This window comes from Oreochromis niloticus, linkage group LG9, assembly GCF_001858045.2.
Source record: "Oreochromis niloticus isolate F11D_XX linkage group LG9, O_niloticus_UMD_NMBU, whole genome shotgun sequence".
In the NCBI taxonomy this organism is placed as follows: domain Eukaryota; kingdom Metazoa; phylum Chordata; class Actinopteri; order Cichliformes; family Cichlidae; genus Oreochromis; species Oreochromis niloticus.
In genome coordinates, this window is record NC_031974.2 from 17,595,583 (window position 1) to 17,618,190 (window position 22,608).

Here is a 22,608-nt window from a genome sequence, read left to right on the forward strand (position 1 = left end):
TCTGTGTTTGCTGTGGGTATTGGGCACTAGTTTGGGAGTTGTTTTGTGTATCACAATTGCTGTGAACCAGTGGTTGTTATGGGGTTGGATTAACTGAAGGCAGTGTATGTGATTGTACTGATACTCTGGTCTATTTATACCCAATACAAACACTGCTGTGATATTTTGTTTCTCTGTGGAGGTCAGTGCCTACTATGTGACACAGCCTAAAGGCAGAGTTGGTTTACTGAAGCTGGCGTGATTATCAGCCTTTTACTTACAGCCTTTGGGTCTTGGAGGACAACTGTTGTTTCCTGTTAAAGTTGTCGGCATAGTGAAGTGTGGCATAGCTTGGACTGTGTGTTGTATCCCTTTTGCAAGTGGGACACTGGACTATTTTGTCCCTTCATTTTTATGATCAGTGTACTAATAAATTATCTTTTAGAATTTTATTGGTCGTCGTCTTTTGCCTACGGCTGAGAAGGTTGGTCAGATCTAGAATCTGTGTGTGTTACAGTCCTTTCATAAACCCTTTAATAAAAGAATGGATGTCACTTGAAGCCAGAAGAGCTAGGCTTACTTGCATATACAGAAAATGTGACTTGCTATATCATAGACATCGCCACTCCACAACAATCTGACCATCTATCCGCCTCAGTACTACTGCAAATATAACCACTGCCATACCTATGTCATGAGAAGAATTTTATTTGATGATCAGAAAAAAAGAAAAAAAATGGCATAAAGTGTTATTCTTAATCACATTCTCCCTCCTCCACGTGCACTCCTCCACACTATTTTCCAACCACAGCTTAATTATCTGTACCACTCAGAGAAGTAGGACATCGTGTATTCCGGAAAATATTGCCATATAACGTGAAAAAACCATCTGCACCACAAAAATAACTGAAACTTGATATTTGCCATGATTCACACATACCCTTAAGTATAATACAAACCCTACATATATAAGAGAAATTTGACCTTAAATAGTTACCTTATAAGGAAGCTCTTAATATAACTTAGTAATGATAATTTCCATAAACACCAGGCTCATCAAAAGATATGAGTATTTTCACAGCAGATAATTTTTCCGTTGAATAAATGTCATAACGAAAGGTGTTGTTGTTAAAAAGGCTGTCGTAATGAGAATTACTTGGACTTATCCAATGAAGGTTTGTAGCTTATTTCAGAAGGGAGAAAATTAGTAGTTTTCGTTTCCCTCTTCATAATATCCTTCATATCTCTTTGATGCAACTGTTGATTATTCTGGACCTCAGATCAGGTTTTTCCATTAAAAATTCAACATTCAGAAACATTAACAAAGACGTTTTAAGGAAACCGATGAAAGACCAGATGAAGGTGGTTACCAAGCACAGTGCCTTTACATAACTGTTTACAAGGTCTGAGCATTGTTATAAAACATATTGAAATGACTATAACAAAGAAGTTCAGTCATAGTACCCACTAAAGTTTAACCTTTTCACTATCAGTGGTTGTTAATGGTCAGTTTCTACTCATTTTAGTATTGAAATCAAAAGAACATCACACATCACAGTTCTTTTTATTTTTTATTGAAGTTTTTCCATGGACTATTTGCACAATCTAAGCTTAGCTCATTTCCATTCATTGCGTGACTAAACAGTTTATCAGTTTACAGTATTAGTGCAAAAGTAGAAGAATAAGGACTCTAACTGTTTTTGTTATATAACTGACTGAAAATAGCAAAGTTCCCTTTTTTAAGATCACATTCTCGCTGAATTTTTTGGCGTTTAAACACAATCAAATAGCCTTCAGAGGATCTAGCACCAGCATCTTATTCTACTACTGTATTCTAAGAAAAGGAAAGGCCCATGCTAGTGGCAAGAATGGGATTGGATTTTATTTCAACTGAGTATTATCTCAACCAACTTTATGCAAAGAAAAAAAAAACAGACTTCAGAAAAGACATCTATTAAGTTCTTATTTATGTTTCGCATAATTAAGGGGTTTAAAAAATTATGTTTATAAAGAGAGAAATAAATCCACTTATGGCTATTCTAAAAACAAGTGTCAATACATTAAAGGCAGAATAAAACACTCTGGACACCAAAAAAAATGTAAGTTTACACCAGTAATATTATCTCTTCCAACTGGCAATATATAGTACTTTTACAAAATTAAAAGCTTAAGTATTAATATGTAAAAATGGCTTAAGATGGAGGCTGATTTTTCAGATTTGTAAAGTCACAGATTACACAGTCATGGTGAAAAAAATATTTCATAAAGAATGTTAACTGGCAATGTAGTTGACACATAACGCCTTCGCTACAATACTTTATACCACCCCTAATCACACCGATTGCCACATTTAATATGTATTATAATGTCCATTTTCTGCAAAATATTATTCTATTGTACTGGAAACTACAATATTTTGATACATGTAAAACTGTCATATAGGATATTAATGTAAAAGGTAAACATAATCAAAATTAAATGTAATATAAAAGAAAATGGAAGCAATATATGGATATTAAAATCATATCATGTACAAAATGATTTAAGAAACAAACCAGTGAACGCTTCATGTTCATAGTATCAGGTGCAGGTGTGTAACGTCCAGAGCCAGTAGTGACCAATACTGTAATACAGTAGTAGCATGCATTTCAACCTGAGTTTATCAAAAAAATATACAATGTCATCAGATACTAATAACATTAGCAAGTATTTAGATCGTTCATCTGGCCTGCTTATTCTTAAATGAATATCTAGCTCCCTCTAGTGGGCAAGACAAGAACAGTGTGTCAAGCTTATAGAACATCCTTTCTACTTCCCACCCACCCTTTCCTTAAAAAAAATACTGTGGAAAAAAAATGTATGGTATTATAACTTCTGTTCACAGACAAGTACAATCATAGCTCACAGACACACACTTGTTCAAAGCAGTGCACACAGACATCGCTATGTGTGGCAAAGTGACCAAAACATAAAGCAATAAAAAAGGGCACTGGATATCAGAACTACAGATAACCGAATTAAACGAGTTCCTTAGTTCTCACACAGTAGATACAAGCAGAGTAGATTAAGTAAATTAGTATCTTTACTTGTAATATGACCAAATTACATAGGAGGGTTTCATACTAACCATATTGACCAAACTATTTTTTTCCTACACCACTGTTCTCCCTTTTCGTTTCCTTGTATATAAATGTATCTTTACCCTAAACGTTATTTTGCAGTAATAGCAAAGTTTTTTGGGGGTTCCAGATTGAATTAATGATCACAATGTAAAACACACGGCAAAAAATATATTAAAAAAAACATTTCTTTTAAATAAATACAAGATAATAATTATAATAATGAAATCTTCATGAACACTGGCTAAACTAAAACTGCATTGTGCACTTTCAGCCCAATGACATGATTTTGCAACAAACCTGAGCAGCTAAGTCTAAAACAAACCTTCTATTTCTTTGTTCATGCAAAGTGTTGATGTTGACGTACCATTTGGTACTTTCTTTAAACTATTTCTTTGAAGGTTGTTCGATGTTAGGGCATTTGGGACTAATCACCATGGCTTTGAGGCCTCGTTCTTCTTGCAGAGGTACAAGGAAATGCAGTTTGGCTCCTAGTTAGTTGACTCAAAGAACATGAAATCCTGTATGCAAAATAAGGAAAAAGAAAACATTCATAAAAATGCTTAAAAATGCTTAAAAATGTAACGATGTAATGCTTAATCGTCTGTTAAAATGCATCAGCCAAAGCATATATAAAATTTGGACTGCCAATTTTCTAGAAAAGTAAAAACATATTAAAAGAATTTAGCAAACTCTTATTTCTATTAGTTGCAATTCAGGTGATTTTAAACCACATTTCCCACTAAATGAGGGCAAAGTTACACATTAAGTCAGTTGGTCAGTTGCTGGTTCCCTGTGTTGAAAATTACACCTAATCTGCAGCTCAAGAACTCTAAAACTACATCCTTTACAAAGCCTTAACATGACAGGTTAATATATCATATAATCATTTTGACTAAAAGGTAAGTGAAGGTTGAACTTACAATGAGAAAACATGCGCCGATCATCACAGCCTTGATTTTCACATCCAGGTCCATGGGAAACTGGATACCAAAGTTGTCTGAATCTGTGAATGCCTCCCTAAGAAGCCCTGTCCACTGCTTACTGATTTTCCCAATCTTGCTGATTTCATCCATTGTTAAAATCTGTGGAAAGAGTTGCAAAAGAAAACAAATTGCACACATGTGTTGCATTAGCGTAAAGGTCATTCCCTGGACTTGTTTGGTTTTACTGGAACAGGATCATCGAACAGCTCATAATTCGATTTTTTTTTTTTTTTTGCCCGCTGCCACAGAAATCTGAGATTTGTACGCTCCATAATGAGTTCAAAGCAGCTAGGGGATGGTAATATCATGCTTCAGTTACCCTTTCTTTGGATCTGGCAAAAGGCCTGTATCACTGACCCAAATCCCCTTCACAGCTCAATCTAATAAAACTAGCTGAGCCATGGAACAAAGCCTACACTATGCCACACAAGAGCATGCCCTGTGCAGTGGCTTCATCCAAGCCACGGGCTTGTGTTACTGGAAACACATTTCTCGCTTCAGAGCACGAGGAGGCTTCCTTTAAAAAAATAATGTCCAGTGGGTGTGAATGTAACCATGTCATGTTGTGTTTTCACAAGTTTCACGGATTTCTCTGTGTTTGGGTAAACCCACCTCAAAGTCAACATCTGGAAGGCAGCTCCATCCGCAGAAAGGCCCATGAATTTTCAGTACAGGTTCGTTGTGTTCGTTAGCAACAATAAATTTAGGGGAGAAGGGATGCCACTGTTGTATCACATAGCCCACTGTGTTGCCGGGGGGAGCCTGCACCTCCAGCTGAATGAAGCATTATTAAAGAACAGAGTTTCATTTCTAGTCAGCATTTAAAAAATACGTGTAAAAATCAAAGATGTGGTGCGAGGTGTAAACAATTTGGTGATCAAAGGGAAATACTGTAATTTAACATATACAAAGAGGATATGTCTAAACGTAGTTACGCTCACCTCTTGTAGACAACAAGGGAAGAAGCATGACATGCACTTAAGTGGTCTGGTGACAGTGATGATTTCTTGTCCAAAATTGTCAAGGATGTGGATGGTGAAGGAGCGCAGGGGACCGCAACACTGTCGACTCAGACAGTCGTTCTCCTCGACAGCGTAGAAGACGTTCTGGCCCATGACATTACGAACTTCATACTTATTATTGCTTTCAAAACCAATAAGAGCTGCATGGATTACAAATAAACCCAAAACAAAACACTGAACAACTGTTGCTAAAGACATCCTTAGAATATGCATGTAGTAAACTATTTACATACTATACCTTCAATCAACTCAACTTTCTGTTTGATGAGCAGTTGATCCACCTAGAAAACCACATAAGCAATGTTATTTTTTTTCATGTAACACTTGAGAGGAGCAGCTGTTGGTGGGGTAGTGTTATATATGCTGGCATAAACATAAATAACAGGTGCTGTATTATTTCTCCCTCTCCTCACCGCCACCCTGTCACAGGAAACAGCTCCCCCTCTCTGAGCCTGGTTCCAGGGGCGAACCTACTGTGGTGGCCTGGGGTGGCATGTGCAACCCTAAAATAATCTTTTGCCACCTCTAGTACCACCCAAGATTTGCATATGACAATTGTTTATTAAAATAAGCTATCATTAACACTTTGAGCCTAGCTTCAATTAACATTGAATATCAATTCTAAAATGAAATATACTGTATAATCCCCCCCTCATTAAAAATGGTTCAGCCCCTAACGCAAAACGGCTTTGTTTCTTGTTGTCAGTAGCAACCGACGGCGCATTTTTGACATTTTGTGTAAATTTAGACGTGTAACAATTTGATTGGGCGATCGTGGCTCAAGAGTTGGGAGTTCGCCTTGTAATCGGAAGGTTGCAGGTTCGAGCCCCGGCTCCGACAGTCTCGGTCGTTGTGTCCTTGGGCAAGACACTTCACCCGTTGCCTACTGGTGGTGGTCAGAGGGCCCGGTGGCGCCAGTGTCCGGCAGCCTCGCCTCTGTCAGTGCACCCCAGGGTGGCTGTGGCTACAATGTAGCTTGCTATCACCAGTGTGTGTGAATGGGTGGATGACTGGATGTGTAAAGCGCTTTGGGGTCCTTAGGGACTAGTAAAGCACTGTACAAATACAGGCCATTTACCATTTATTTCTAATAAGAAGAGTGTGAAACTTAAGTTAGACTTGTATTTCTAACTGATCCATCTCATATTGTGTAGTTTTCTGGATTGTATACTTATTGGGCTACATGCTTATTCATTACATAGGCTATACAGTACATAGAATTAAAATTCACATTTTTTAAGCAACTGAAATGTTTAATTATTTGGATGAAAGCCAATAAGAAAGATACAGATGATGTTTATATGAAACATGTGTATACTTAGTGCATTTGATGTATTTATCCATATATAGTACATATTACAGAAGGTAACACCTGCATATGTGTAAAGAAATGGCTTTGACTTTGCCACCTAATCTGATTTCCATGCCACCCTTATGCAAATCTAAGAAAACGTTTCTACATCTGCCCCTGCCTGGTTCTGCCAGAGGTTTCTTCCTATTAAAAGGAGTTTTCCTTCCTGCTGTCGCCAAGTGCTTGCTTATAGGGAGTTGTGTTATTTTGGGGGGGGGGGGGGACTTCAACCTTCATTGTTTTAATGAGTAGCCCTGGATCTCAGATAGAAATAATCAATAGAATAGAATAATTATAGCTCTGGATCAATCCATTCCTCCCAAAATATGATACCTCTTATCAAAAATGGTAGTAGGGTATTTTTCTCCCCTCTTTGGGTCATTCAAGCAGTAGATAAACTTCAAATCACTTGGCGCACACTCATTTTATGAGAGCGAGGCCAGCGAGCAGAAGAGACAGAGAGAGCGTTCCCATTACTGTGTTTGTCACTTTTGGCCTCTGGTGGTAACTAAGCTGGTACGTAAGAAGCTTTTTCTAAAACAAAAAAAGGATGAAGGCAATGAGGCGCAGGCGAGGCCAGAGGGATCAGAGAAAAGTTTTGTTGCTATAGCAGCAGAGTGAGGATGTGAGAGCCACTGTCTCATCTACAAACCTTTGCTAGCCAGTTAATCTAGACAGGTTTTTTCGCAGTTCAAATTTGTCAAACTTTAAATGGAGCTCTAGAAGCTGAGCAAAGCACTGGGAACAAACAGTCTAGCATATGAGTACCAATCTCTCTCTGATGACTTGATTTTTTTGTTCTGAAAGACAGCCTTTGATTTGATCAGAACAGCCTGGTCTCATATCTTTTACTAATTATAACAACTTACCCTCTGGAATAAACACATGCAGCGCATCTCACTTTTTATTTTAAGTGGATCAGTATACTTTTACCATGGACTTCATTATGTTCTTCTCAACTTTAATGAATGGACCTAAAACTGCAAGGAATGAAGAAAAAGACTGGTGGCTTCAATTAATTAGCAACTCTTCCCAACAGAGCTTATTCACAGGGCAGATGTTGACTTATCACAGCAAGCAAAAGCAGAAGTGTCACTATTAACAACAAGTGTAACAATCATAATGTGACAGCAAACCAGCTTGCACAGAATTCAGTCACTTTTTCTTTAATTGTTCACACTCTCCTACTGTGACATGTCAGAATGCCTGTGTGAACATCAGTGGCGATCATTATATGTGGGGTTGTTAGTTATGTCAGTTTGGTTAAGCATTTAATTTAAGCTATTTAATTTAGAGGAAATATTGTCAATACACAATGTTTTAATCTATGTAGTTATAAAGGATGAGTAAGTCAGGGTATGTTTCCATAGTTTTTTCCATAGTTTTCACTGCTTTGTGATTTTCTGCTGTGTCAGGTGGCTATTTAATATTAGGAACCAGAAGGAAGATAATATTGCTCATTATGTCTGCCCTTGAGTATCAATTTAGACTTTTGGCTATGCAGATTGCTCCATTTAGAGTCACTTGTACTTTACCTACCTGCGTCAGGTACTCTAATCCTGGGGGACAGCCTGGTATTCCCGGGCTGGGCACAGCATACATGTTCATACCGTCCAGAGGGAGTTGATGAGACCTGTTGATGAAGAGTGTTTAAAACTGAGAAATGGCGCCATCTTCTGCTTATGTATAATCACAGTCGTGAACAAATGCTGCTAAACCGAAGCAAATGGACAACGATCCGTATATTTTCGACATCTATCTAGTATTTTGAGGTCGATAGAAGAGCCTGGGGGCATCGCTGTGCTCTCTAAGCTCCAGTATATGCTTTTGTTAACCAACAGCGATGTAGTTATAGTCCACAGCGTGGGGGAGCGGCTGCAGACCTACATGGTGGGCGACACAGATATTCTTGGTTGGTTCTGGAAGTGACGAGCTTCTGACGGGGAGACACCAGCTGGAGAAATCCTCTTAGTCCGTTTGTTTACACATAGACAGCGGGCCTAAAGCCCGTGTGAGCCACACTGACCGTGTTCAAGCAAGCAGATCGAGTCAGCGCAGATTTTGTGACCGATCACGTTAAATATGTTTACTACCCGTGAATGTTTCGTCAGCTGGTACGGAGAGCGCACCCCGAGATTTGATCTGCCTACTTTGGGATTCAGACAGAGCCAGTCGTTCAAAGCGACGGGCTACAGTCAACACGAAAGTGTCTCTACACGCCCTCCGCAGTTCTAACTAGACGCGAGACATCCAGATTTTACAAGAGGGACAAAAAATACTCACCGATTTTAACCTGCTACTTAAAATAATAACGGGCCACTCCGGAACCAAACCAATGGAATAAAACTCTAATCTCATTGGTCGACGTGGTTGTACTTCCCATCTTCATGCACCAATGGCGATATGAGAGTATAGAAATGAACTCAGCAGAAGCAAATAGATTTGAGTAGAACTGAAAAAAATAGAGCAAATTAAAATAGGAATAAGTTGCACGATTAGAGCGTTTGCATTACACAAAAGCAAAACAAAACCAAAAATAGATAAGTATAATTGAAAAAGCCAACATTAATAGTTAATGCTATTTAATTTATTCATTATGCACACGTTAGCAGCATATCGGTTTTCCTGATATTTTCTTTTTCCATCCTCTTGATGTCACCATAAATACGAGGAAACGCAACACTGTGAAACGGTTTCAAGTATATCCTGTTACCTGTGCATGTTAATGTGTGGATTTTACAAAGTAATCTGCAATAAATTCCAAAGTTACGTCATATACACCAATATTAATGGTGCCTTCATAGAAAGCAACCCTTGCCATGTATGGTAATCACATCACATATGTGTGCTTTTGAACTGTCTGCTGATAATAAGCCGATAGTTTCTTCCGTCTTTAGCAAAACGCAAAAACCAACTTCCCCCCGAAAATGTAAATATTTGATTTGTAAGAGTAACATGACAGTTTTCTACTTTGCCTCAATCTATATTACATTTAAAAAATACAACAGCTTTTCCGGATCTTGGTCATATATGTCAATTTCGTTGCATCGTAATGGTCAAACTTTTTTTGAATGCAGACAAAATATGATCAGTGACAACAGTTTATCAGACCTGATCTCACACAGTGATTTCTACTACAGAACCTTTTTACAATCCCTTGTTTAACTGCGGTTAGTTTTAGCGTTGATTAAGCTCTCAGATGTTGTTTTTGTGTCTTCCTGTGTTTCAGTACTATGATACAATTGTTGTTTGATAATAAAGTTAATAGTCCAATGTCCAGAGGACTTTCAGATGTTAAAACCATATGCTGCCTCCTGCAAGCATGGATGGCATTTATTAAGACGTGATTGTTTCCTTAAGGGTAAGTACCCTGCAGTATATCTGGCTTTAAACTCACTCATTTGGCATTAATACCCTGATTATCTGTCTTTGGCTTAACTGCTTCTATTTTGAGAAACTTTTTTTTTTTTTTAACTAAAAAATCACTACACAGAAATAAGTCTATATTGTATTTTCTGATTATTATATTGTACTGAAACTGAGAATACGCATATGAACTCTAAAACATAAATTTAACATTTAAATTTATTTATTTTTCTATTTTAATTAAATTCTAATCTGCACACAAAATAGCAGAGTTGAGTGTAATGCATTACTGTACTGTACTGTATCACATTACATTTTTCAGTAATGTAACTTATTATTATGTAATTACTTGTGTTACAAAGTTTCTTGTTATCTACATGCTGGGTAGATATTTAAAAAAAGAAAAAGAAAAAAAATTCCTTTTATTTTTCGCACACTTGCGCTGCAATCAGCTGATTTCAGTTCCTGTTCCGGAGCAGGAAAATGGTGGAGCGGTTTACCACAGAGAATTTAACATTAGTTTTAGTTTAATTGAACGATGGTAAAGTGTAAACTGTCCAGAACAGAAACAACTGTTTTATCGTCCTAACACAACTTCCACTCTTTGGAAGCACCTGCACAGACGGCATGCTAACACAAAGCTAGCCAAGAACCCAGTGTGATTTGAAAGCTGAGTGCATGCCCAGCCCAGGAGCCAGAGGCTGATCTTTATCAGGTAACAAAGACAGTGATGAGCAGTCAGGCTTGAAGCCTCTGTTTGTGCCTGTTCATGTTTCTACAGTAGAAACACTGTGTCATTTGTTTTGAAGTCTCTTTGAGCTGGATTCATCTTTGCTTTTTGTTGTGGATTTTGTGTTCATACGTAAACACTAAAAGAAAGATTCTGTGTATGTTGGGGATTTTTGTTGGTGTGTGGGACTGAAGCCTAAGGTTTATATTGCTAACTGGTAATCATGTCACAGTGTGTTTTTGTCATTTTACAGAGTAACAAGAAAGTAATGCAACAAGTAGTGTAACGAATTGCTTTCTCCAGTGAGTAATTAAGTAACATACTGAACTGCTTTTAAGAGAAGTAATGCTTAGTGAGTAATTCATTACTTTTTTATTGAGTGCCAACCCCAACACTGGCAACGGGAACATAAAGTTGGGTTGTGTGGTCATGTCACCCAAGGCACTAACAATGATCGTGGATAGTATGACAGAGGGATGGTATGTTGACACCACTAGAGCTCTGAAGTTGTGGGATTTTGTTTCACAACTGATATACAAGACACCAGCCTGTGAAGGGAATCATCTTTACACCATCTCAGCAGATTGAAGCAGCCTCATTGCATTGTTTAAGGGAGGTCTCGGCTTACAGAGTGCTTTATTCCTTTCCCTCCGTATCAGTAACATCAAGATAATAGGCTGGCTGCCACTCCCTGAGCCTGGTTCTGCCTGAGCTTTTCTTCCTGGTTATAGGGAGATTTTTGTTTCCACTGTCGCCAAGTGTTTGCTCAAAGGGGCTCGTTTGATTGTTGGGGTGTTCTCTTTATTAGGATCTAGTAGGGTCTTTACCTTACAATTCAGAGCCATATATTTAAAAAAAAAACAACAACTTTGTAATACATACCACCTCAAAAGTCAGTGTTTGTACTGCTCTAATGTCTGTCCTTCCTCGACCTGATCTCCTAACTCCAACAAGTCTGGCTCATCTTCTACAATTTGAGTAAAATCCTTTCTGCTTTACCCTTCCCTGTGCTTCCTGAAGTATAGACATAGGTTGAAAATGTGAGGTAGTAAGTCTCGCTGTCCACTAGAAAGGACACTGAATATCAGTTTTGGTGCAGAAGAGAATTTCTGAAATTCTATTAAATTGAAAAGCAATTTGATTGTTAGCAATAGAAATTATAATGTCTGCAGAAAATTATCATTTAATCTCCCTGGAGGCCATAAAATGTGGAAACTGCATAATTTTTGTCATTTTCACGAAAGTCCATGTGCTCTGTTAACCAAGTCCCAACGAACGTGGCCAAGATGTCCTCTCCTGACAGTGGAGCACAACTTTTATAGATTGAACAGAGTCAGAGGAGAGGTCTCAGACTGAGGTCCTTCACACAGGAGAAAGATGAATTGACTTATAACAGTCGTGTGTAGGGCTGCTCGATTATGGCAAAAATGATAATCACGATTATTTTCACTGAAATTGAGATCTCGATTATTTGACGATATTTATTTAACAATAATGGCTTTAAAGATTGTCAAAAAATAATATAAAATAGTGTGCAAATACTGATTACAGTGCAAATGTTTGCAATATAAAAAATAAATGAAAAATGTAAACATCTATGTTTAGTGAACTTCAAAATACTGCATAATATTTGATCCACGTCTGACTCCGCGAACCCATAATGTTTCCACCAATGTTTCCTCAAATATTTCATGTGTCTGAGCGAACACACAAACTCCCTGAGCGGTCCCTTGGACCACTGTGAGCGACATCAGACGTGTGCACTGTGGTCACGCCAGCATCCAATCCATCCAAGTTACATGGTTTATTAAAATAATCAAATTACAGCATTTACATTTATGTTAGACTACTTTTAATTAACTGCTTTAGCCCACTTACAATGAAAATTTAAAAAATCCTGTTCATGATCTGTGTAGTATGTTAACACTATTGGACGTAAAAGTAACTTGAACTCCAATTTTGAAAACACAACTTTCTTTCTTTCTTTTTTTTTTTTTTCCCATAAAGCTCTGACTTGTATTATGAGTCTGTGGTCTGGGAGAGAGTCCTATAACTCTGTCTGTAAAATACAGTATATAATGACCAATGCTGGGCAATTAATTTTATAGTTACTACTTCAAAAAAGTAACTCAGTTTGGCAAACAACAAAGTTTTTTGCAGCTATTTTTTTTTTAATGCAGCCAAAGCGTTTTTTTAAATAAACATTTCAAACTATTTACAGAACAATCAGCTGTTCTGCATCAAATCTGATGCCACACAAATTATTTGTGCCACTCCAAAAAATCATTTCTGTCCACTATGAGATAAAAGAACAACAGCCTGATACCTGCAGGCCTGACAACAGGAGATGTATCACTCCTGTAACACCTGTAACATTCAGCAGCCGCCTCATTGTTCTGACACACAACAAAGCTATTGACTACACTACACACTAACTACACTACACTAACTTGTGCTAAACGTCTCAAATCTCTCACATCTCAAAATCGCCGTCACTCCTAAAACTTCCCCCCGTTTCTTAACAACTAGATGCCACGTTGCCATATCATTTTTTGATTGGTCGACATGGTACTTTTTTCGACCAATAGGAAAGGGTGGGGGGTTTTTTGGTTTTGTTTTTGCTCACAGGCGGAGAGCGCTTTCGAGCGTTTTCCTTATAAAACGCCGTTTTTACCGTTTCTTCCCGCAGTAAATATAAACAACGACAGTATTCAGGAAGAAAACCAAACATTGCATATATTTTTATCATAACTCTGGTTTTACGTGGCCTAGCAACACAATTTAAAAACTGGTATAAAGTCCACACTTTTTCTGTCAATTGTTCCGTCTGTCCTGCTCACATCTCCAATGGTTGTACACGTTGTCATTAATGTGGCTTCACTGCACATCAGCCACGCCGCTTTGCTAGCTAAAACACCGGTGTCGGCACATAAGGACCACCAAGAGCACCCATAAGGATGCTGTCATAGCCTGTCAACAACGTTGATTGGCTGCGTATATACGAATGTGAATCGCATTATTGGCTGGACTATAGGATAAGGTGGCATCGTTCTAATCCCATACAGGAGCAGCCAGTCACTTACTGACTAACACTGCAAAACAGAATTGTTAAAGTTTTAATTTTAATTTCAATTCAGGTTAGATTTTTTTTGTGCGCAACGCAGACTTTCTGTGCGCAGAGACCGTGCCAGCAGTGCGCAATTGCGCACGTGCGCAGCTTAGAGGGAACATTGGTTTCCACACCACTGAAGTCGTTTTACCTCTCTTTTCAACCAACAGCATTCTTTCTTCAGCAGCCATTATCCTCTCCTCTCCAAATAACTTCTGCTTAGCTTTCCGAGCTTCCCTCGGGTCCTCTTAATTGTTGTGACGCGTGTTCGAAACGCAGAGAGGTGCGCTCGATTTGCCACACGGAGCAGCGCGAGAGTAAAGCACGAGGGGGGTGCTAATAATCGGCTCAGTCATTTTTAATGATCATTGAAAACCCAGATCGTAATCGAGATTAAAATTCGATTAATTGAGCAGCCCTAGTCGTGTGAGTTGATTTTCTCGCCCTGTTTTAAGATCTATTAGAATATCAAACTACTATGCATGAATTTGTTAAGTCCAAATAAGTCAGCCTTCATTTCCTTATACTGTATTTTACTATGAAAATGGCTGCACTGTTTTGAAATATTTGCAGTGTTGATGAAAATACGGTATATAAGGACAAAACAGACTTTATACAGTTCTAATAATTTTGCAAGTCAATATTTGGTATGGCCGCCTTTAAGTAGTCTTCAGGAATAGTTGGCCAGGCTTACTGAAGGACATTCAAAGCTCTTCTTTGGATGTTTCTGCCTTTTGTTCTGTTCTGTCAAGATGATCTCACACTGCTTCAATAATGTTGAGTTTTGTGGAGGGTAATCCATCACTGACAGTGTTCAATTGTCTGTGCTTTTACTTAATTGGCACCAAGTTTGGGATCACAGTCATCCTTTACAGATAGTATTGCATGGTTAATCATAATGTGATGGTACTTTTTTGTGTTGATCATTTCTCAATATTCCGAACATCGAACACCTCTACTGTGTTTTACAGTGTGGTTTCATGGCTATACACTCACTGTTGCACCGCTCTCCTGACCTGTAATGTACATACTGACAACAATTTGAACCAACAGTTTCAAATTTGGAGTCACGTTCTTAAAATCTGGTTTTGTTCATAAATTCTCAGTCCAGTTCCCGTGTAATCTTCTTTTCTCCTTCTTTTCTTCCTATCTCTTAAGGATAGGATTTTAAGATACTGTTCTGATGTAGATACTTTTGTTTTAGCCATGTCTTGTTTTGTCAAACTCTGAACATATGTCATACTTACAGTGAAACTCAATAATCCAAGACATGCAGGAATAACCAAAAAAATTTGGCTTGGTTTCCTAGACATGGATTAATCCCAGACCTAGATTATTAAAAGCTTTTTCTTAGTCATGTTTTTAACCATCCTTTAAAACTAGGTTTAGGTTCACTTATACAATCTTAAGCTGCAAAGCACTGGTGTTTCAAAACCTCGAGACTCAATTTCTACAAATATAGTAGAAAACCCTCCCTGTGCACTTGAACTTTGAGTGTATCAATGTGCCTTGCATCCACTGGAGAGCAGTATTGAGCTAATGATGCCCGGCCTCATTGGTATTAGTAAGAAGACTAATGCAGAAATTGCTTTTTCATTGTAAAAAAAAAAGAAAAGATATTTTTGTACTTACAAACACACACACACGCACAAAAAACATTTTCTCTGTTACAAATGACATGACGTCGTTGGGTCGAGTATGCTTATTTGTGAATACAAATTACCTGATTTCCTCAAGCGCTACTGATTTCTCCAAGAAACACTAATGAGAACAAATGATGACTCACGCACAGATCTGCTGACACTTCAGGCGCAAACACCTAAAAACATGTTTTAATTGATTCACGTTACGGCGATTGCTGACCTGATGTAACCTAAAAAACGCTGAATCTACAGGCTGCTTTGTGTTTTCTCTGTTCTGTAAATAAATGTTTTGCTATAAAACCTAAATATTCATTATTTCCCCCCCAACAGCTATACATTTAGCATAAGTTTGTAGACCCTGGATCTAATGTGAAATAAAGCAGACTTATTTGTAGCATCGGTGATCCCGTTTATCATCCCAGCTGCCCAAACAGAGCGCTGAAACTTCTTCATCAGTGTGATCAAAACATACTAATGCTTTGCCTCTGAAATGGTGGCATTCTTTACTCCCATTTAAATAAACAGACAGTCAGGGGTCTTTGAAACCCAGTCAGATTGTGCTTCTGACTTCCAGAGCCGAGTTACTCCCACCAGGGAATGATATGCATGTTTGTGTACATGTGTGTGTGTGTGCGTACCAGTTGTACACCCTTTGCTCTTGACATTCCTACCTGTTCTACAATTCTTCTGTGTGTTTGTGTTTTGTTTTTTTTATGTGAAGGTGGTGCTCTTTATCCGCATGGGTAATCTTTCGTGCACTCCTAACGAGGTTGTCAGATTCACCGCATAATGAGGAGCCTAAAGATAAATGTAAAAATGCCTCCATTACACCGCTTTCATCCTCTTGTTCATTAGGTTAGCATAAGGTTACAATACATTACTCCAGTCCCAATGTCCCGCACACAAAATTGCATGTGTCACCGAAGAGGCTGTGTTTTAGTTTGCTATGATAATGTTCATTCAGGCACACAAGAGCACAAACACATGCATTGTTCCGCACTTAAACTAAGACCTTTGCTGAACCTCGACATAACGCTGGTTCTCGATCTCTAAATCTCTCTTTCTTTTTTTTGCCTTGTTATGTTCTGAACACTGGCCTTTAAATTGGTCACAACAAGGTTTTTTTTTTGTCTAGCATGAAATGTCTATAATTCACACCCTCAAACAAACAAACCCCCCAAAAATACAGATTTATTTTGTACATTTATTGTCCAAGAACGCTGCTTTTGTTATTCCATCGCTGTCTCTTCACCTCTGCCCATCCCTCACCTCCCTCCCTCTCTTTATTTCTCCCATTTCTGCACCCCTGTCAAGTGCTTTGTTTGCTGTGACTTTCCATGTGGTTATCTGAGCGGAGACAGTATGCCTCACCCTGGCACAGGACCTCAGTTTCCACGGCAACTTTATAATTGTTTTGGATGTGTTCCAAACGCGACTGGATACCGAGGCATTATTGATGTCAAAAGAAACATGTATGAAATGAGGAGATGTGGAGGCGTCCATATGGTTCTGTACACAGCCTCATGCAAAGCCATTTACCCGTTTTTCAATGGGAGTTTTGTGATATCACTGAATAGATCCCACATGTGTCGCATGATATTTCATAATTTTGATCTCTCTGTATCACAAAGGAATAATAGCACGCAATGCAACCCACTGAACTGTGCAGTATTTTCCCCATTCATGTCATTAAGTCATTGTCGCAGTATGCACAACTGGGTTGAGTTTGGTGACCTTACTGAATACAATGTGTCCATCACGATGTTGATTTTTTTTTTTTTAAATTTGAATTGTGAAAATGAGAACTAACTCCATCTGAACTCGTGAAAGAAAAAGAAAAAGAAAAATCGGCGCCAAGAAAAGCTTTTCCAGTTACCATAAAATATGTCACTGCTGGCCTCATTCACTTCAAGTAGTCTTTGTTTTGACAGGAGAGGTGTATGAGTTATTCCAGCGCTTGTCACCGTAACCATATTGTGACCCCTCCACCCCCATCCCCCATCAACTCTGTCTCTCTCATACGCACACACACACGCTTCCTCGCAGCACCTCTGAGCCACGAGCCGTGGCCACATTAACCACTGCGCTGCAACACTCATTAAAATAACATATAGTGTCAACAGCAGTGTGGCCCCAAGTGGAATCCAAAATGCACCATCCCAACTCACAAATCCACCGACTTGTCTGTACATTAGGGAACCTCTCGCCAAGCAGCAGGTTTGCTTCTTACACTTGCTTATGAAACGGACTCTCTCTGTGCCGTTGTGGCGCAGAATATGTGGCAAAAACCAACCGAAATAAGGCCCTGACTGATCTTTTTTCTCTGATCTCAGGCCTCTCTTCCCTCCGCTTAATTTATGACCTGTGAGGAGGAACCCAGGGAGTGAGAAGTGAGTGAGACTGGTGTGAAAGCCTTGAATAGAGCAGGGGCAACAGGCCCTCCAAATAACACAAAAGAGGCACCACAGCTGTTTGGAGGCAACACAAGCCTTCGTGAGGCACTGTCCTCTCTACTGAGCTCCGAGACTGGCACTCATGCTGACTTTGAAAGCTCTGTCCCAGTACTGTAATGTTATGTCTGTGGAGAGAAAACCTTCCAAGATGATGTGCATGTGAAATTTAAAGTTTAAACGCTGGCAAAGAATTTTATCAAAAGACTATTTTGTTGATATAAAACCCATCTTTTTTCCCTTTTTTTTGAAATGATTATTTGCGTTGAACTGGCATTTCCCATACTGGCTCTTAATGTGGTGCTAGCAACTGAGCAAACAGAGCAAAGGAGCGAAATGTAAATAAAGTGGAGAAAGGAATGAAACACACTCTATATTTTATTGCGCATTGAAACAGCCAAGACGAAGGAAAGAAAAACACCACAACAGCCGATCATCTTTACAGAGGGCTGGACCACTGGAGGACCCCGCTGAGCCCCAGGAAAGTGTCACCAGCCTTCGTGAGCTTGCTGTCAAGTGCCGGTTACTGACTGTCAACTGCAGCTAAAAATGATTTTGGATTCAGGGGTTAGAAGTTCAGCATACTGTTTTCTTCCCTTGACTGAGGGGGAAAATGCTGTCACTATTGCTTGGCCTATAATAATTTATTCTCCCCTGTCCAAAACTCAGTTGGCTCCCAGTTCCCACGTCTGCTTCTTAGTTTTCCACTCGCACCCATTAACTAGCCATATGCAGGCCGCGTGTGAACTTTCTGGACGATGGCAGCTTTTTGTATAACTTAATTGCAGGCCGTATTCATCATCATGATGGTGTTGGCGGAGGCATATTGTAAAATTGCATCTAGCTGCACTTTCATTTGTGACTTTCCGTTGAGCAAATAATAGAACATTGACTAAATGACCCATTAAGGTAACTTGCGAATAACTGGAGACTTTGGACTTCAATATTAAACCTCAGGTACAAAAATGGATACAAAAGAGCTCAGCCCTCTCTCGCTCGCTCTCATTCCCAACCATCCACACAGAGAGTATCCGGAGCCATCTGCAGACCACGATCCATCCCCAAACACTGGGGATCACAAAGGTGTTATTTTTCAAAGCTGGCCCTGTCCACCTCCTGCCGAGGGTGTGCGGCTGCGGTTCAAGGGAAGGTGGGAAACTTCTGAGGCCCTGTTCCCCTTGTATCCCCCTCCCTGTCGCCTGCCTCCTCATGGGCAGCCCTTTGAGGGTGTCATAACTGCAGCCTGTATAACATGGGTTACTGCTGACGGCGGTTGGTCACAGTTGATGAAGCCTTTAAAGCAGCCTCCCCTCTCATGGTTTCTGTTAAAATTCTGGAGAGCAGGACCAAGGCCTGGCTCCCAGACAATTACAGACATAGGAATGGGAGGACTCTGGAGCAAAGTCGGCCTGCATTTTAACTCATGATGGGTAGAGGGTGCTCCAAGTCCATATTTCACCAGAATATTGTTCACTGTATTGCAAACCCTTCACTACCGGCTTCTCTTCCCCTTGCAAAAAAAAATAAATTAAATCATCCTCACCGTTTTATTTCTGTGCCCTTGTGCTTAAAAGTTGTCAACATAAAATGAGTCTGCTGTGTTTCGGGCCACGCAGCAGTGTCCACTTCACAAAACTAAGGGAGGAAAAACATGCGTATAGACTATAAAATATGCTGTAAATGGACAAAGCTGCCGAACGTGCAGCTGTTGTGATGCCATCCTGTTGTCTGGCGGGTTGGGGGAGGGTGTATGCAAGGTAGAAATGGGACAGAAAGCCATGACAGTATGGTGGTAATAGCATGAGAGGGTTCGCAGCACCTGGTACTCACCTCTTTCTCCAGAGGGTCCCTGTGGACATGGTTTCCTGCTGGCACACCGTAAAACTTGATTGTGGAAAACACCATCACGCTGAGGCTGATAAAAGAAAAAAATAGCGCGTGTTTTTATTTTCAAATTTTGGTTGTAACAGCAGACAGGGAAATAAATTGTTTTGCAAATGTAGTTATTATTTTTATGTTTGTTTTTTTTCTCCCCAAACCCTTGTTGAATTTTGACATGTAAAAACTTTTATAAAACATTAACCATTTTCTTACAGTATAGCTTAAGGCTTGCTAATGACAAATATACATTTTTTTCTAAATACAAAACATATACTTTAAATTATTGTTTCTTTCTGTCAGTCTTAAAAAAAACTTTGCACATAATAGTGTAAACTTTAGTCAAGGTTTAAATATTTTTTACATTTAAAAAAAGCAATTTAGTTTTGAAAAAAAAAAGATATATCAGAAAAATAATCTTAATGCTGTTAATGATAATACTTACTATTTAAGAAAATTCATAAGAAAGTTCATTTTCGATGGAATGCTTAGCAAAAAACAAACAAACCAACTTTTAATTTGAATTATATTTTGTAATTATTATTTTAAAGGTTTCATGTTTTACATTTTGCAAGTTTTTTTAATATAAAAACATTGGTGAAGTTTTATATTAAATTTGAAAAATTGAAATAAATGTCAATTATTATATCTTTGCTGAATAAAAATTAAAAAACAACTTATAGGGGTTAATATGCTAAGGATAACACGCCAGTACTGAATGCTAAATGAGAAACGGCTCCGTGCCTACAGTGAGTCTACTGTTTCTGCACGGCTTAGGGAGCGTGTTGAACCTGGTCAGGCCAGACAGATACAGTGAGGTGGCCACATTGCCCTGTGTGAGTCAGTGTCAGTGCAAAGTGCAAAGGCCAGTGCGGTTCAGGACTCCTCCTCAGGCTGTGCACTGTGAGCTACAGCATGTGGACGACGTGCACAGAGTGGACCTGAGGAGGCTCGGCGCTGCACAATGCTCCTCTGTTCTTTGTGCTGTACTTCTATCTCACTGCCTCCCTGTCTTGCTCTTTCTGTGCTGCAGACACACATGCACACACACACACACACACACACACACTTGCATGCACACTGAAGAGTTCTCTCCACACAGTTGGAAAGACAGGGGTCACTGACTGGATGCTCCCGCCTGAGTACTTCAGTGCAGCTCTTCTCTGAGACATACACATATGCGCGCACACACACACATTCTGTTAATGTCTTTTTCCATGCAGGCACCCCATACAAAGCTTCAGTGGTGTCATAGTTTGCTTTTCTCTGACAAAAGCTACCATTAATTGGATGGTTTTTTAAAAAAAAATATTATTATTATTATTCATTTTATAATCAGGAACAACTGTTTCACAAATGCATTCTTACACTTGAGGTAATTCTGGCTCCTTCAGTGCTAAAAAAGAATAATCATGGCAGTTAATTGTTTTTAATAGTGCGTCTCAGCAAATCATCCATAAATTTTATTGAAGACTTTTTTTTTGTGTATGAGGGGAAAAAAGCAAGAAAAGAGTTCTTGCTTTCTAAATTTAATCAAAATGTGATGAGATCGAGTCATTCTCCATGATATTCTCCGACTGTACATGGGCTGGAAGGACGTTCTGTGTTAAAACCAGCGCAGCACTGTGATCAGATACGGCGTGCTTTCGACCCCATAGCAAAGCAGCCGTCAGCCTGGAATCTTACTTTGCCATCGCTATAAAATGAGTCACTTCTTTGTGAGATCCATTTTATTTTTATTTCACATAAGTGGAACTATTAAAGTTCAGAGAAATTAAAACCAGATATACAACATATTTGAAAACAAGGCTTTCGGAGAGAAATGGTATTTCATTAGTCTTGTAAGGGATGCCCTGCAGTGATTAGCTGGAAACCCTATAAAGGCGCAAAAGTTTACTTTATTACAGGGCAGACTTTTCACATTATGGCAAACAGAAATAAGTTGCAATAAAAATAATGTTTAACCAAAACAAACAGAATGTATGGAGGAATTGATTCAATTATGCACGAGTAATTGACTCGACTCTGTCGAAGCATTCGCTTTTTTTAAACTGATGGATTCGTGTCAGCAGATGATTCAATCGACAACCTTTCAATCCTCCTCTGTATTAAATACCGCCATATCGCTGTAGCATCGATCAAAAACTCAGTAATCCTGCGGCCGTTAATCATTTGTGTCAAAATCAGAGAAACATGACCCGAGCACGCAGTGTGTGCGGGAGAGCGGAGGAAGCGGAATGCGCGAGGAACAGGGAGGTTGATCCCTCTGCCGCTTTGACGTCAGGCATCCATCTACTGGTGTTATTCCTTAATCTGATTCACTTGGCTGCTCAGCAGACCAGTGTTGCCTGTTGGAAGGGTTTCATGTGTGTGATGGATGCTATTGTCAAAAATGCCAAGGTCAATATGCGACACAGCGGCGAAAAAAAAGAAGAATTTCTTATTTCAAAAGTGCTTCCCATGTATCATCATCTCTGCAATCTGACCTTGCTTCCCTCTGTAATAACATTCAGAGGGAGGACAACTGCTGGGTGCATGCTCATGGGTTGGCGCTGATCTTTAAAACGGGTCACGGAGCTGAAGGGAAGAGGCCCGTGTCACTCATGACAGTATGCAGGCATATTACTTACACTAAGACAGAGTTGGTAATGGAGCTGTACTCTCTGTATGCTGGGTGACAATTATGTCTTGATTTGGGAATCTTAACAGAGGGGCCACTGTTTGACTGCTCGCTTTCTGCGCGAGAGCAATTAGCTGATATCGAGGCACAACATCAGATCGTCACGTAAACAGATTTAGAGTAACGAAGCGGCAATTTTGGGAAATGATGAACAGTCGAGGTGAACTTGTCGCACAAACAGGTGAGAAATGCAGCGCAACAATTTGTTGGTTTGATTGACAGTGTCATCTTTGCTTACTTTTACCCCGTATTATGCCTCATGTAACTGCTAAAACTTAATGATATCACCTGCAGT

The 22,608-nt window shown here is 39.2% G+C and overlaps 1 protein-coding gene and 1 long non-coding RNA gene across 5 annotated transcripts in view; one reads left to right on the forward strand and one right to left on the reverse strand.

Annotated features, from left to right (window-relative positions):
* LOC102078491 (uncharacterized) overlaps window positions 1-22,608 on the forward strand; it is a 73,096-nt gene that overhangs the window by 8,386 nt on the left and 42,102 nt on the right. The window lies entirely within an intron of this gene.
* Window positions 1,538-13,834, reverse strand: si:ch73-206p6.1 (phospholipid scramblase 1). 3 transcript variants are annotated; one of them, XM_019363104.2, is made up of 7 exons: window positions 13,814-13,834; window positions 7,997-8,090; window positions 5,345-5,387; window positions 5,026-5,246; window positions 4,697-4,858; window positions 4,022-4,183; window positions 1,538-3,619 (listed from the first exon to the last, which is right to left on the reverse strand). In XM_019363104.2, the coding sequence occupies exons 2-7, from the start codon at window positions 8,063-8,065 to the stop codon at window positions 3,590-3,592; spliced, it is 687 nt and encodes a 228-aa protein (XP_019218649.1). In that variant the 5' UTR covers window positions 8,066-8,090; window positions 13,814-13,834; the 3' UTR covers window positions 1,538-3,589. The 3 variants fall into 3 exon arrangements, with proteins under 3 accessions (XP_019218649.1, XP_005448952.1, XP_005448951.1); XM_005448895.3 differs by lacking the exon at window positions 13,814-13,834 and adding an exon at window positions 8,741-8,868; XM_005448894.4 differs by lacking the exon at window positions 13,814-13,834 and adding an exon at window positions 8,345-8,707.